The sequence below is a fragment of the Stegostoma tigrinum genome, chromosome 3 (assembly GCF_030684315.1).
Source record: "Stegostoma tigrinum isolate sSteTig4 chromosome 3, sSteTig4.hap1, whole genome shotgun sequence".
Lineage (NCBI taxonomy): Eukaryota > Metazoa > Chordata > Chondrichthyes > Orectolobiformes > Stegostomatidae > Stegostoma > Stegostoma tigrinum.
Window position 1 is genome coordinate 79,752,114 of NC_081356.1, and position 17,656 is coordinate 79,769,769.

The 17,656-nt window shown below is 42.2% G+C and overlaps 1 protein-coding gene across 4 annotated transcripts in view; it reads left to right on the forward strand.

The window, feature by feature from the left end:
- Window positions 1-11,772: 11,772 nt before the first annotated feature.
- Window positions 11,773-17,656, forward strand: part of stard4 (StAR-related lipid transfer (START) domain containing 4) — a 35,238-nt gene continuing 29,354 nt past the window's right edge. Inside the window, exons 1-2 of one of the 4 annotated variants that reach the window (XM_048525539.2) lie at window positions 11,773-11,885; window positions 12,181-12,244. Coding sequence is in view for 1 of the 4 variants with exons in the window: in XM_048525522.2 (XP_048381479.1) it covers window positions 12,077-12,092; window positions 12,181-12,244 (80 nt within the window). In the remaining 3 variants the exon portion in view is untranslated. The other 3 variants (XM_048525522.2, XM_048525549.2, XM_048525556.2) reach the window with 3 other exon arrangements.

The following is a 17,656-nucleotide window of genomic DNA, read 5'->3' on the forward strand; positions in this document are numbered from 1 at the left end:
ATATCAAAGCAAATGTTGTACAGTTATAAACTTGATTTTGTGTGTTTATTCTTGCACAGTCTTCACAGCAAAACATTTAACAAGTCTTACTTTGATCAACGAGTGAGCAAGACTAGAAAACTGTCATCACTTTCAACAAGATATATAACTGAATCAGTTTGAAATAATGCATGATAATGCTGCGTTCTTAACATAGATATTTAACAGTAATTTATTTTCCTGACTAGATTTATATAAAAAGAACATAAATGAAGTTATCACACCATGTCAATTCTTACAGTAACTGTATTCAATCTATTTTCCCTTTCTGATAAATTGGATTGGTCCAAGGTTATGAATCTGCAAAGATAAGAACAGTAGCATAGTGGTTCTATTGCTAGATTAGAATCAGAGTCATAGAGCATGGTTCAACTTGTACAAGCTGACTCAGTTTCCCCAAACTAAACTAGTCCCATTTGCCTGTGTTTGGTCCATATTCCTCTAAACCTTTCCTATTCATCTACACGTACAAATATCTTTTAAATGCTGTAACTGTACCTACATCTACTTCCTCTGGCAGTTCATTCCACATACAAACCACCCCATGTGCAAAATTTGCCTCTCAGATCCCTTTTAAAGTCTGTCTCCGCTCACCTTAAAATTATGCCCTCGAATTTTTAAGTCCCCAACCTCAAAGGAAAAGATCTTTGCAATTCACCTTATTTATGCCTCTCATGATTTTATAAACCTCTGTAAGGTCAGCCCTTAACTCTTACACTCCAGCGGGAAAAAACTTCCCTCTCCAATTTAACAATATCCTTCCTATAGCAGGGCGACCAGAAATGTACACAGTACTCTAGCCCCATGATATGATAGCAGTTGGGAAATTTAAATTCAACTAATCAAATAAAATAGGAATACAATGATATTACCAGAAATGGTGCCCATGAAACAAGTGGATCAAATTTTACTGGTCTATTTATCTGGTCTGGCCAATACGTAACAATAAAGTTGACACTTTAAATTCAAGTAAGCCATTCAGTTGTATCAAATTGCTATGCAAAAGTCCTTAAAAATAAAAATCGAACAGACTTCTCAGAAATGACCTATGCATTAAGCACAACAAAGGCATAACCCTTCCTGCTGACCTGTGAAATCCTTATCTCTAACATCTGGGGACTTATGGAAAAATAGGGAACAATAACAGTGATGTCATACTAATGGAATAGACACCGCCAACCATGTCCTAGATCCAATCTTTGTCACGATTCTTGAGTATGCCTTGTCCCGCTGGCTGGACAGATCCCACCGATATGATGGTACGATAATATACAGTTGTGTGCAATTGTTCTGAGAATACTCAACCGATCAATTTCCTTCATAGCAAGGATGTTACTTGGTAGGATTCAAAGCTGACTTCTCTTAGCCCCCCTGAAATTTGATTCCCACAAAGTCATTCAGCATGGGGACAATCATAGGTGAAGAAGTTTCCTGTTGAATATCGCCTACTGCCTTCCTTTGGCAGCAGAATTCAAATTTTTTGCTGATTATGCTTGGAAACGCACTAAGGGTAGCAGGGGCACAGACTGCTCTGACTGGGTGATTTGAATGTTCATCATCTAGAATGGCTTAGTAGTTACATTAACAGCTTAGTTGCCCTACAAAAGGACGTGCTACACCAGGGCTGCAATAGGTGGTGTAGTCCAGTAATGTCACTAGTCTCTCAAATCTAGAATCTCAGGTAATATTCTGGGAACATGGGTTTGAATCCCACCATGGCAGATAACGAAATTTGAATTCAATAAAAGAAACATCTGAAAGTTGAAAAATTGATTGCCTAATAATGACCATGTAACTACTGTTGATTGGCATCAAAAAGGTCTATTTGGTTCATTAATGTCCTTAAGAATGACAGATTTTCTTTCTAGCCTGGTCTGGCCGGCATGTGACTCCAGAAACACAAATATGTCTTACTCTTAACTGCCTGCTGGGCAATTAGGGATGGAAAATTCAAGTTGGCCCAGCCAGCAACACGCTTGTGGATACTGCAGATGCCTCTGACCATGACTGTATTGATAGGAGGGTTCACTTCAGAATTCTCATAGAGATAGTATCTGGAGTTCATATTGATGACATCTTTCATCATGTTGTACTACCCCTTCCCCGTGCTAGCTATTTGTTGCTGCAGGTTATTAGTAGCATCAGAATTATATTAAGCCACCCTCCGCATCGTTCATTCTATCATGTCCTCTTTATCTAGGAGGAAATCAATGCTGTTTCAATTATGAATTTAGAATAACATGCTACAAACACCATTAGATATGCATAAAATTTAGATGCCAATCTTGCAAAGCTGCAACACAGAACAATGTAAAGTTAAACAGAAGCAAAGTCAACCAAAATGTTGCAGTCATGAAATAGTGATGGAAGACTAAACAACCAACAAGAGTAGAAGATTCCAAAAACAATCCTAACTTCAAAGATGGGGGAAATCCAGGTAACTGAAAAACATGCAACTGAAGATTTAGCAATTACTTTCAACTAGAAGTGTCATGTGAGTGATCTATATTGGTTACCTTCTGATTACAGATGCTAGATTTCAGCCAATATGAGCAAATGAATGGGCCCCAATCAACACTCACCTGCATTTCTGTGGATACACTACTGAAGTAACCACTTTCCTACACAAATCATAATATTAGTTGTAGAGTTATACAGCACTGAAAACAGATCCTTTGGGCCTACTAGTCCATGCCGAGCATAATCCCAAACTAAACTAGTCCCACATGCCTGCTCCTGGCCCATACCTGTCCAAACCTTTCCTATTTGTTCCAGGTACAGTTAAGACAGCTGGCAGGAGATAATGTTGCAGCTGTTGCAGTTGGTGTTGGTGGGCACAGTCGTGATCTCTAGTAATCACATTAATAAAAAGTTTCCAGCTTGAGGATCATCTTCAAGATGATAAGCTGGATTCTGAGCTTTGGACACTGCAGCAGAGAGAAATGACCCGATACATTGTTCCAATAGATTGGGTACTTGCAATTCCAAGACAGACAAGATGAGGATCTGAACATGTCAGATAGACATGGGGACATCAAACTACAGCACTGGAGGAGCAAGTTTCCACTTTGTTGTGTAGCTGGATAAGTCTGTCACATGCCGCTTCTGCAGCTTTCCTGAACGTTTTCCTGTGTTGCAGCTATACTCCGTTAGTGCTTTATTTTAAGTGTGTCTGATGCTGCACCTGGCAAAACTCCCTCATATCTGAATTGAACCAGGTTGATTCCCTGGCCTAAAAACAGAAAATCCTGAAGCAACTGAGCAAGTCTTTAAGAATGTGTGGAGAGAGAAACAGAGTAAATATTGGGTCCGATATGACTCTTCTTCAGAACTACTGAATGGCTCCAAAGAATAGTAATTGGGCCCAAAGTATTAACATTATTTCTCTCTCCACAGATGCTGCCAGACTAAGATTCTCCAGCAATTTTTGTTTTTTGTAAAAAATTTCAGTTTTTCAGCATCTACAGTATTTTGCTTTTATTTGATTCCGTGGCTTGAGGTTAATGGCAGAGTGACATATATGGTAGGTCATGAATTAATAGGTGATAGTCGAATATAGTTCTGATACTGTTGATGGCCCACCATACCTCATGAGCTGCTAGATTTGTTCTGAGACTTCAGACACCTTGCATTGTGTCATAGGACACTGCCATCATGCTAAATGCGGTGAATCAAGAAAGAGATCTTATTGTATGGCACAGCAATCTTGATGACTTAGTCTTCTCCTGCTCCTGTTTTGTATGTCATTTTGTTCAGTTTGTGCCGCCAGAACTACTTAGCTTCAGGCCTCAATACAGTCTTGGTCCCAACATGGACAAAAAAAAATTCAAATCCAGATGTTAATTAAGAATAACTTCATCTTAACACAGGACTTCATTGACAATATTTCTCAAGGCAGAGTACTACTACAACTATCTTCAGCTGCTGAATCAATGACTTTTCATCCATCTTATATCAGAAGTGGAGATATTTGCTGATGACTGCACAATGTTCAGTTCCACTTACAATCCCACGGTTCAAGCAGTCCGTGGCCATATACAAGAGGGCCTTGTTTAGATTTAGGCTTTAGCTGCAATAGCAAGTGACATTCAGGCAAAACAAGTAGCAAGAAATGAACAACTGGAACAAGAGAAAAATCTAGTCATCTCTCCTTGACATTCAACAGCATTGCTACTGCTGAATGCCCCACTATCAATACCCCAAAGGTTGCTACTGACAAAAACCTATAACTGGACCAGCCATTTAAATGCCAATTTCTGCAGAATAATAAAAAAAAACATATTATCCAAATGGTGAGAAATTGTTAAGCTCCTAGATGCCTTCACATACAACACCAGTAGGTAGAGAGTTCCAGGATGTTGGCCTGTAATATTGAAGGAACAGCAATATATTTCCAAGTCAGGATGGTGAGTGACTGGAGTGAACTTTCAGGTTGCGGTGTTCACTTGGATTTGCTGTTCTTGTCCTTCTAAGCGGCAGTGGTCATGGGTTGATAGCTGTCATCTAATTTACATAGGGCACTGGTGCAACTACAACTGGAGTACAGCGACCTAAAATACACCTTCTCCCACCTACCCTCCTGCAAAAATTCCAACCGCTATTCCCAATTCCTCCGCCCCGCCGTATCTGCTCCCAGGATGAGGCATTCCACTCCCGCACATCCCAGATGTCCACGTTCTTTAACGACCGCAACTGCCCCCCAGCAGTGGTCGAGAACGCCCTTGACCACGTCTCCCACATTTCCCGTAACACATCCCTCACACCCCGCCCCGCCACAACTGCCCTAAGAGGATCCCCCTCATTCTCACACACCACCCCACCAACCTCCAGATACAACGCATCATCCTCCGACACTTCCGCCATTTACAATCCGACCCCACCACCCAAGACATTTTTCCATTCCCACCCTTGTCTGCCTTCCGGAGAGACCACTCTCTCCGTGACTCCCTTGTCCACTCCACACTCCCCTCCAACCCCACCACACCCGGCACCTTCCCCTGCAACCACAGGAAGTGCTACACTTGCCCCCACACCTCCTCTCTCACCCCCATCCTAGGCCCCAAGATGACTTTCCATATTAAGCAGATATTCACCTGCACATCTGCCAATGTGGTATAGTGTATCCACTGTACCCAGTGTGGCTTCCTCTACATTGGGGAAACCAAGCGGAGGCTTGGGGACTGCTTTGCAGAACACCTCTGCTCGGTTCGCAATAAACAACTGCACCTCCCAGTCGCGAACCGTTTTAATTCCCCCTCCCATTCCTTAGACGACATGTCCATCACGGGCCTCCTGCAGTGCCACAATGATGCCACCCAAAGGTTGCAGGAACAGCATCTCATATTCCGCTTGGGAACCCTGCAGCCCAATGGTAACAATGTGGGCTTCACAAGCTTCAAAATCTCCGCTTCCCCCACTGCATCCCAAAACCAGTCCAGCTTGTCCCCTCCCCCCACTGCATCCCAAAACCAGCCCAGCTTGTCCCCGCCTCCCTAACCTGTTCTTCCTCTCACCTATCCCCTCCTCCCACCTCAAGCCGCACCTCCATTTCCTACCTATTAACCTCATCCCGCTTCCTTGACCTGTCCGTCCTCCCTGGACTGACCTATCCCCTCCCTACCTCTCCACCTAGACTCTCCTCTTCTTTTCTCTCCATCTTCGGTCCACCTCCCCAAAAATAGCTCTGATGAAGGGTCAAGGCCCGAAACGTCAGCTTTTGTGCTCCTGAGATGCTGCTTGGCCTGCTGTGTTCATCCCGCTTCACACTTTGTTATCTTGGAGTTCTGTTATAGTTGGGTCTCATTATTTAAGGAAGGATGTAAATGTGTTGGAAGCAGTTTGGGGAAGGTCTCCCAGGCTAATACCTGAAATAGGTATGTTGCTTTATGAGGAAATGTGAGACAGGTTAGGCACATATTTGGTGGAATTCATAAGAGATAAAATTGTGTAAAATACCAAGGAGTTTTCACATGGCTGTTGGAGGAAAACTGTTTCCACTTGTGGGAGAACTTAGTATTTGAGCTCACTGTTCAAAAAGGGTTATCAATGTAGACAGAAATTAGGACAAATTTTTAGAAATAAGTCTTTAAATTTTTTATTCCCTCCACAATGTGGTGGAAGTAGGCCTAAGCATTTTCTTAAGGCAGATGTAGATAGATTTTGATAAGCAATGGTGTGAAAGGTCATCAGGGTAGAGTAAGGAATGTGAGATAATGAGATTTTGTTGAATGGCACAGCAGGCTTCAGGAGCTGACTGACCTACTGTTCATTCTAACTTGTAAGATCGTATGATCTCCACCACATGGATTACACCAATTTTTTGAGGGGAATTAGGAATGGGCAATAAATGCAGGCTTTCCTAATGGCAACCATTTCCATGAATGAATTTTAAAAAAGCAGTTCCATAACAACATCCTTGCTATTAATGTCTGGTGTAATACATGATTTGCTGATTTTCATCTACTGACATCCCTTAATTACACACCAGATTTCTCATTAACCAAAAGTGAGAACGCTATCTTTGCTAAAAATGTTATCTTAGAACTGCCAGTTCCAATAAGTAATTAGTTAGAAGTATTCATAGAAATGTAGAAAATGGGAGGAGTATGAGACCATTCAGCTCTTTGATTCCATTCTGCAATTCAATATGATCCTGAGCAAAGGACAGAGATTAGAAGCTGTAGGTTTAAGTTCCTAGGGCCTGATGCTCTGCATCCCAGAGTACTTCGTGAAGTGGCTTCAGAAACAGCAGACACATTAGTGATAATTTTCCAACATTCTATAGAATTTGGAAGAATTCCAATGGACTGAAGGATAGCTAATATAACTCCACTTTCTAAAAAAGGACAGAGAGAAAACAAAAAAAAAGAGAATTATAGGCTGGTTAGTCTGACATTGGCAGTGTGGAAAAGGCTGGAGTGAATTATTAAGGAAGTACTTGGATAGCAGTGATAGAATCAGTCCAAGTTAGCATGGATTCACTAAAGGGAATTCATGCTTGATAAATCTTCTGGAATTTTGTGAGGATGTGACCAGTAGAGTGGACAAGGAGTATCTTCCCAATTCAATAAAATGCTGGAAAATTATCACTAATGTGTCTGCTATTTCTAGGGCCACTTCACAAAATATTCTGGGATGCAGAGCATCAGGCCCTAGGAACCTAAACCTACAGCTTTTAAGCTCTGTCCTTCACTCAGGATCATATTGAATTGCAGAACGGAATAAAGAGCTGAATGGCCTCATATTTCTCCCCCACCTCCAACATTTTCTACATTTCTATGGTGGCATAGTGGCTCAATGGCGAGCACTGCAACCTTACAGTGCTAGGGGCCCAGGTTCGATTTCAGCCTCGGGTAACTGTCTGTGCGGAGTTTGCACATTCTCCCCGTGTCTGCGTGGATTTCCTCCGGGTGCTCCGGTTTCCTCCCACAGTCCAAAGATGTGCAGGCTAGGTGGATCGGCTGTGCCAAATTGCCCTTGGCATTCAGGGGTGTGAGAGTTCTAGGGGTATGGGTCTGGGTGGGATGCTTCAAGGGGCAGTGTGGACTTGTTGGGCCGAAGGGCCTGTTGCCACACTAGCACATCTAATCTAATCTAAATAACTACTTACTGGAACTGGCAGTTCTAAGATAGCATTCTCACTTTGGTTAATGAGAATTCTGGTGTGTAGTTAAAGGATGTCAGTAGATGAAAAAAAAAAATCAGCAAATCATGTGTATCTGGATTTTCAAAAGGCTTTTGACAAAGTTCAACAGATTAGGAAGGAAAATTAAAGCTCATGATATCAGAGGTAAATGTATTGACTCGGGTAGAGAATTGGTTGGCAGACAGGAAGCAGAGGGTTGGAATAAATGGGTCCTTTTCATGGTAGCACGCAGTGACAAGTGGGGTACTGCAGGATTTAGTGCTGGGACACCAGCGGTTCTCAATAAATGTTAACAATTTGGAAAAAGGAATTGAATGCAATATCTCCAAATTTGCAAATGACATTAAGCTGGGTAAGAGGAGGCTAAGGGGCTGGAAGGCGATTTGGACAGGATCTGAGTAAAGGAGTATGCGTGTTCTGCTACAGTCATACAGGACCTTGGTGAAGCCACAGTTTGAGTACTGTGTGCAGTTTTGATCTTTCAGTCTGAGGAAGAACATTTTCACTACAGGGACTTGAGCGAAGGTTCACCAGATTGATTCCCGGGATGGCAGGACTGACGTGTGAAGGAAGATTGCATTGATTGGGCTTGTACCCAAGAAGAATGAGGGGGTGGGGGAATCTCATAGAAAGACTAAATCGTGACGGAACTAGACAAGCTAGATGCAGGAAGATTTTTCCCAGATTTTGGGTAAGTCCAAAACTAGGGGCTACTGTCTAAGAACAAGGGGTAAGCCATTCAGGGCTGAGACGAGGAAGAATTTCTTCACTCAGTTGTGAACCTGTGGAATTCTCTCCCACAGAAAACCGATGGGTTTGTTAGATATATTAAAAGGAGCTGGACATGGTGGTACAAGGCTCGAAGGGCCAACTGGTCTACTCCTCTTGTTTTCTTTGCTTCTACAGTCACCCTTTAAAAAAACTCAATCAAATTTGAGAGATACAAATTTCCCATGCAAAAAGTCATGTCAACTATCCTAAGTGAATCCTTGCCTCTCCAAATGCCTGTTGATCCTGTCTCTCAGAATCCCCTCTAACAACCTAACCACCACAGACGTTAGGCTCACTGGTCTATAGCTCCCAAGCATTTCTCCTGCAGCATTTCCTAAATAATGGCACTCTAATCTTCAGGCTCTTCACCTGTGGCTGTCAATGATAAAAATATCTCCACTGGGTGCCCGGCCATTTCTTCTCTAACCTCCTACAAAGGGATACACTTCAGTTCTAGGTCACCTAGGTGCACCACAAACAAGGGACCCAGGCCCACACCTGTAGTACACTACTGGACACAGTCTTCCAGTCATATAAACAACCCTTGACCATTGGCCTCTGTTACCTGCAACTAAGCAATTTTGGATCTAATGTACCAAATCACTTGGCTTCTTACCTTCTGGACCAGTTTTTGGTATGAGGCCTTATCAAAAGCTTTACCAAAATCATGTAGGCTTCACCCACTACATTGCCCTGATTCATAGGGATGAGGCCTCAATTTTTTAAACAAACTGCATAAATGATTTGAATGAAGATATTGAAGGTAGGTAGCTAAATTTGCTGAGGCACAAATTTAGGTAGGAAAGTGAGTTGTGAAGAGGTCATAAGGATCTTACTAAATAATATAGATAAGTTGAGTGAATGAGCTTTATTTGGCAAATGAAGTACAATATGGGAGTGTGTAAAACTGTCAGTTATCAGAAAGAATAAAAAAGTATTATCTAAATGGTGACAGCTTGCAGAGCTCTGAGATGCAGAGACCTGGGTCGCCAAGCACCTGAATCAGAGAAGACTAATATGCAGGAGGAAATTACTGCAGATTCTGGAATCTGTACTGAAAACAACAAATGCTGGAGATCACAGCAAGTCAGACAGCATCCACAGAGAGAGAACAAGCTAATGTTTTGAGTGTGAATGACTCTTCAGAGCTCAAATGAAGAGCCATCTAGACTCAATGTTATTTTGCTGTCTCTGCATGGATGGTGTCTGACCCACTGATCTCCAGCATTTGTTTTCAGTCAAGACAAGCATGCAGTTACAACAAGTAGCCAAAACAAAAACTAATGGGATGTTACAGTTTATTGCAAGAGGACGTGAATGCAAGAATACAAGATTATGCTTCAGATATAGAGCACATTGACAGACTGTATCTGCATTATTGTATAGCAATAATCACCATACTTACTGAACTATATTTATGGGTTAGAAGCAGTTCAGAGAAGGTTTCTTAAACTAATGTCAGGAATGAGAAGACAAAAGGCTACACAAGCTAGCGCTTTGGAGTTCAGAAGAATGAGAGGCAACATAAAAGATCCTGAATTGACTTAACTTGAATGTTGAAAGGGTGTTTCCTCTCAGGAGAATCTAGAACTTGGGAGTAATAGTTTAAAAAAACTAAGGGGTCACTCATTCAAAACAGATTGAGGAAACATTTTCCTCAGAGAGTTGTGTCTCTTTGGAATTCCCTTCAAAAGGCAATGGATTTGGAAAATTAAAAAGTTTTAAAGCAGAAATAGGTAGACTATTAATTACCATGGGGATGAAAGATTATCAGGAATATGCAGGAATACCAAATTTCAGTTTGAACCAAAATCAGCCATGATCTACTTGGATAGCAGGCCTGAACAGTCAAGTGGCCTATTCCTGTTCTCATATATCTAGTCAACTCTTTGCAAAGCTCAAATCAAACCAGCCTGACACGATGTGCCTTTATAATAAAATGTGAGGCTGGATGAACACAGCAGGACAAGCAGCATCTCAGGAGCACAAAAGCTGACGTTTCGGGCCTAGACCCTTCATCAGAGAGGGGGATGGGGAGAGGGAACTGGAATAAATAGGGAGACAGGGGGAGGCGGACCGAAGATGGAGAGTAAAGAAGATAGGTGGAGAGAGTGTAGGTGGGGAGGTAGGGAGGGGATAGGTCAGTCCAGGGAAGACGGACAGGTCAAGGAGGTGGGATGAGGTTAGTAGGTAGCTGGGGGTGCGGCTTGGTGTGGGAGGAAGGGATGGGTGAGAGGAAGAACCGGTTAGGGAGGCAGAGACAGGTTGGACTGGTTTTGGGATGCAGTGGGTGGAGGGGAAGAGCTGGGCTGGTTGTGTGGTGCAGTGGGGGGAGGGGATGAACTGGGCTGGTTTAGGGATGCAGTAGGGGAAGGGGAGATGTGCCTTTATCTTGCGTTGAAGTAGTAATGCTCCCAAACCTGAGCCAAGATATCAGTGTTCAAGTCCAACCTGCTCCAGAAGCATATAACAACATTTCTGAGCAGGCTCATTACAAAATACGTGCAAGGCGTCTACAGAATGGGACAAGTGTACAGCTGGATGAACACAGCAGGCCAAGCAGCAGAGGCGCAGGAAAACTGAAGTTTCGGGTCTGGACCCTTCTTCAAAAATGGGGAACGGGAGGGGGATTCTGAAATAAAAAGAGAGAGAGAGCGAGAGAGAGACGGGTGGAGATGGATAAAGGAGCAGACAGGTGGACAGGAGACAGTCAGTCAAGGAGGCGGGGATGGAGCCAGTAAAGGTGTAGGTGGGGAGTTAGGGAGGAGATTGGTCAGTCCAGGGTTCTGTCTCTTCTACAGAATGGGACTTGGCTACGCAGGTAGGCTTTAAAAAAAAGAGCCGAAGGGCCCCGTTCCATGCTGTAAAACGAAATGAATTCTATGAAGAAATACTGAAAATATTGTCGATTATCAACGTTCAAAAAAAAACCCTCTTAAAAGGAGCATCGGGGCAAATAATACTCAAAAACCTGGTTGTTTCCCTCTACATGTCACCAGATCCTCGAAAGTCACTTTGAACTAGTAACAATACCTTTCTAAGAGTAGGCAAGAAGCAGTTAAGACCACCACCCTCTAAAAAATTAGCGTCCCTGACCTCAGCTGACACTGGACCAAACCATCCGACCGCCTCTTGGCCAATCAACACGCGCTAAGCCCGATTGTCATGACGCCAATTTTGTAGGCCGATCTTGTCCCCGCCTTATTCGCGTACGTCTCGTGGCGCAGGCGTCATGTGGTACCTCCCACAGGAGCTCCGGCCGACGGCAAGGTCAATCCCCGCCTCTGTCGCGTGTCCATTGGTGCATATCTGCATGACGTCACCGGAAGGCTGAACGCCGCCTCTGATTGAACATAGGAGCCGTCAATCCAACAGATACCGGGAACGGCTCGAGCAATGCGGTGAAAACATTGAGGGAAGTGAATAAACGGTGAGTGATGATGAACGGACGCTTGCTGTTTGGTCTCTAGTACCGAGAAGTGTGTGAATGATATTCACAAGAACAAGGCCATCTGAACTCGGTAATCGGTGATGGTGGCAGAATTGGTTGATGGTCGTGGTACCCAGTGCAGGTGCCCGGTGATTGGTTCCTGCATCCGGTGATCGTGTCTGCACACATTGATGGTATTTGTACCGGGTAGAGTTTCGTCTGGATTCTTATAAATTGTGTTATTTTGAGTGAGGCACTTTAGCGCTGACTGATATCAAATTGATTTGTTTTGTAGGTAAACGGCTCGTGAGATTCTCTCAACAGAGTTTTGTGACTGATTCTTGTCGACTATTAAAAAGGTATTGTTACTAGTTTAAAGTGACTTTGGAGGATCTGGTGATATGCAGAGTGAAGCAATGAGGTCGGTGCGCTCGAAAAGTAGAATACTGCATACGCAGGACATCTGAAATAAAAATAGAACAAAGTGGAAGTACCCAGGAGAGTACTGAATACAAAGCTGAACTGAGTTGACCATTCGGGTCGATGACATTTTATCAGAGCTGCAGTAGAGGTGTAATAGGTTTTGTGCTGGAGTGGGAGAGACAAAAGGAGAGTTTGTGATGGCGGTGGGGGCCGGGGAGATTGAGTGACAGACGGTCAGTCTTACAGGGCGATGAAAAATGTGATGGGACTGGAAAATAAAGAAATATACATCTCGTGCGGGCGTGCTGCTGTCTGTCAATGAAAATTAGATAAAAACTGAATCGTGCAAAGGAAGCAAAAACGTGTTTAAAGTACATGGTCAACTTGTTGGACAGTTTTCTGCCCAGATGGCGGAAAAGCTCTTGATCCAAAGATGACCTTCCTTTTTGATACAATGAGTTTCAGTGGATCAGTGCTACAGACTAATAACAGAAATGTGAGTTTTGAGAGCAAGGTGGAGAATTAAAATGACAGGCCATCGTAGAAGCTCGGGGTCATGCTTGAAAACTGAATAGAAGTTTTTGGCAAAGAGATCACCCGGAAAACCATAAAATGTAAGAGTAAGTAGGTCATTCAGCCCATCCAGTCTACTGTGACATTCTGTGAGATTATGCTTGATCTGATCAACCTCAACTCCATGATCATGCTTTTAACATATAACCCTTGATTTCCTTACTGATTAAAAAGCTATCTGCCTTGGCCTTGCATATACTTAATGATCCAGTCTCACTATCCACTGCATGCAGTAAAAAGTATTACAGATTCACTACCCTGTGAGAGATGAAATTCCTACTTAAATTCCTCCTGTTTTAAATATGTCACCCTTTATTCCAAAATTATGCCCTGTGATCCTAGACTCTCCCACAAAAGGAAACAAACTTTCTGCATCTACCCTGACCAGTCCACCAAGAGTATGATATGCTTCAATAAGGCCTCCTCTCATTCTTTGAAATTCTAATGAATACAAGCCTAACATACTCAACATTTCCTCGTAAGACAGTCCCTCCAACCTGGGATCAGCTGAGTGAAACTTCTCTTGACTGCCTGCAATGCCAGCATGTTGTTCCTTAGATATTAATACTTATTACAGTATTCCAGGCTGCAATATGACTAGTGTCCTGTATAATTTTCACAAAAGTACTTATTTTTGTACTCCATTCCCACTGAAATAAAGGCCAGTATTCCATTTGCTTTATCTATGCACTGAACTTGGATGTTAGCTTTTAATTGTTAGAAATTGACCTTGCCTTTGACTCTGCCCCAGCCATCCAGCTAAACCTTTATCCTTTACATCTCCTGAAATTTTAACCTCCGTTTCTCTCTCCACAATGACTGCCTTACCTAAGTATTTCCAGCATCTGTTTTCATTTTAGTTTGATGCAATACTTGTGCTTCAGTGGTTATTGGTGACAATTTGTCTGTAAGCATCAGAATCTCATCATGCACTTGCTCGTTATTCATTTCTCTGTTTGCTTCCATTTCGTCATTCAATTTTTCCAGTCCCAAGAGCTTAGTTTTTGCTTCCTTGTCGACTTTCCCCAGTAAGGACTCAATCCATGACTCTGTGTTTGCTGATCATCAAGACCTGACATAAGACCCAATAAAAACTGAAAGAACTGGGCATGCTGTAAATCAGGCACAAAAACAGAAGTTGCTGGAAAACCTCAGCAGATCCGGCACCATCTGTGAAGAAAATATCAGAGTTAACACTTCGGGTCCGGTGACCCTTCCTCAGGGTCAATAGGACACCTATGAGTTCACCTATCTCTGGACTAGTAGCAGAAGCAGTGATGCAGAGACTCGAAAGCGCGGCACGGCCCTTCCACAGAGCTAACCCAAACTATGGATCCGATACGTGGACAACACTCCTGTCATCATCAAATGGTCTAAACTAGGAGAAACACACCAACTTGTAAACAACATTTTCACCTACATCAGACTCATCAAAGAAGCAAAGAACAAACAGTTCCCATTCCTGGACGTGATCATAGAACGCAGGGCCGACGAGGACTTTCTGACCAAAGTACACAGAAAGGCCATGCGCACGGATCACATCCTAAATTTCAAATATTACCACCTCTCACCCAGAAACAAAGTTGCATAAATACACTGTTCAAAAGAGCCACAACACACTGCAGCAACCCTGACCTACGCCAAAATGAAGAAGAATACCTCCGCCAAGTATTTAGAGACTACGGATCCCCAAACATCTGGATCCAACAATGCATGTCACACAAACAACAACAGGAAGATACAGCATGCCCCGACACACTTGTCACATTGCCATACATCAACAGCGTATCTGAACTGACCATAAGACTCCTATGGCCATTGAGCATCAGAGTAGCACACAAACCTACATCAAACCTGTGCTAACTGCTAACAAGAGCCAAAGACCCCTTACCCACTATAGGCAGAACCAATGTAAGGTTCCATGCAAGCACTGTGACAAACATTACGTTGGACAGAAAGGAAGGAAACTGGCTGCGAGAATACGTGAACACCAACCAGCAACAAAAAGACACAACCAATGCTCACTTGTCTCCATACACACCGTCAAGGAGAACCACCAGTTCAATTGAGACAATGTCAGGATCCTAGGACAAGCCAAACAGAGACAAGCACAGGATTTTCTAGAGACCTGATTCTCCACCAAGAAGGCCATTGGTAAAAACGTAGAATTAGACTCTGTATACACACCACTGCAAAGAAAAACTGGAAGTGATCAACTCCAACTGACCCCAGAGATTGAATAACAAGCAGAAAAGCACAACAACATTTCATTGGAGGCTGCACTGATGTTACCCAGCGGGGTAATGAAATGCCTGCAAATAAATGAACCAGCTCAGTGAGCAAACCAATCACAGCATCCACAACCTGAGCTACAAATCTACTCGAGAACCTTTTGAAGGAACATATAATGGAACAAGTAAAGAAATAAAAGTTAAACTGAATACTGGAATTTGTCAGAGCTGTGTCTTTTACAGGCAGTTTTGGCATTGACTGCGCATGAAGCTGAAACGTAAGGATAAGAGGACACCAAGAAGTGGTAGTTTTTGGGATACATGGGTAATGTTGACATTTTTGCTGGAACCTTGACACATGCCGTCATGATGACTGAAAAGCTAATGGAAAGAAGTGAGGTTTTCACATCAATTTTCCAGACATAATGTAGTTTATGTATCTTCCCTTATTTTATGATTTTTTTTGCTTGAGCCATGTTAAAAGCTCCAAATTCAAGGAAACAACTGCTCCATAATTGTTGATATGTTCTTCCAATTCAAAATGATTACTAAACCTCAAATTGTTGCAAAACTTCGATGACTGGTGCCCTTTTACAGCTAATTAAATCTGCAAAACCAGGCTTACTACTATCTACGGAATTGTCCCTTCTGTCATTGTTTCTACTTTGATTAAGGGATTGGAGTTGGATAATGTCTTTGTAGCTAGTTACTGATCACAGTTACGGTCCATAATCAGCTTACCAAGAATGGGGCAAAAGCATCAATAGTGTGTGAGAGATTTCAACCTCCAGTTAAGCAAACAGGATTTGGTTGAACCTACCCTGGTGACCTGATCACTGGGGCTCAGGTGTAAAGGTAGAGTACTGCAAAAGTATGGTCCTTCATCCTGGTTCCTCAGAAGTTAACTGAAATTTACCTAATTATTTGGATTTAAACATCATCTCCAATTTAATTCTAATTGCTCCCCAATTGAAAATTATTTCCATCGGCTCAAGGGAGCTGATTTTCTGTAAATTGGTCTGAAAGATTTATTGTAATGGTACTATTTCAAAAAGAAGCTTGGGCTGAAGTTGTTTGTGGTATGTTTTCATTTGTACTCATGGTAAACTTACTCTATTTTGGAAAACCATAGATACTCCTGGGAGAAACCTTACGTGGATACTGAAATGATTACTTTAATAACAAACTCATAACTTAGGGACAATACATTCAAAGCCTGTAATACTCAGCTGCTTGTGATCTAGTCTTAGTTAAATATTAATTTAAAATATTTTTGCTTGTATATTTTACCTGTCTAGGGTAGGAGCATAAATTATAATTTCCAACTTTGAATAATAACAATTTGATGTACGAATTCTAATGTTAATGAGATCCTTTTAATTATTTAATTTTAAATTATATTTCAAGTATCTGTTCTGCTGAATAACAAGAAGGTCAAATTGATCAAAAGTCTTGCCAGATGGAATATAATGTGGGAAAATGTGAGGTTATACATTTTGGCAGGAAGAATAGAGGAGCTGAATATTACTCAAATGGAGCACGGGGATTTGGGATCATCATGTATGAAACACAAAAGGCTAACATCCAGATTCATCAGTTAATAAGGAAGGCAAATGGTCTTTATTTCAAAGAGAATAGACTATAAAAATAGGAAAGTCTTGCTAAAACTATATAAGGCAGTAGTCATAACATACCTGAAATATTATTGGGAAGGATAAAATTGCCCTGACATTTATTTTTACCAGCTCAAAGTAGCTGATTTTTCTGTAAAGTTGTCTGCAATATTAGTTATAATCATGTCAAGATTCTGAAAAGAAGCTTAGGCTGTGGTTGTTTGTGGTATGTTTCTTTTGTACTCATAGTAAACCTATTTTATTTTGGAAACTGTCATAAATTTCTGTAGTCAACAGGGAACCTTGTTGGTATGAATACGGAATATTCCATTGCTGCTGTGAGGAAACTTCTTAAAGGAGCAGTAGTGTCTCTCAGATTTCATCATGCCTTCCACTGAGCGCCATGACCGAGACCAAGACAATTGCAAGAAGGAGCTGCTATAATCCATGTTAATAGGGCACATAAAAACATTTAGCACTGCTTTCTGGGGCTCTCCACCGCTTTCTTCATAATAGAACCATTGGGAATTGCAGAAAAACTAGGCTGGCAGTATAAATACAATGGCTATAAGAGCAGATCAGAGGCTAAGAATCCGGCAATGCATTACTCATCTCCTGACTCCCCAGAGCCTATCCACTATTTACAAGTCACAAGTCTGGAATGTGAAGTTATGCTTCCCACTTCCCTTGATGAATGCAGTCCAGCAACAGTCCAGAAGCTTGGCACCATCCAGGACGCACCATCCTGCTTGATTAGCACCAAATCCATAAAAAATCAATCTCTCCACCACACTAATTAGGAACAATATGTATCATCTACAAGATGTACTGCAGAAGTTTACCAAAGCTCCTTAGGGAGCACTTTCCCACTCCCTATCATCTAGTAAAACAAAAGCTGCAGATTCATCGGACCACCATCACCTGCATGTTC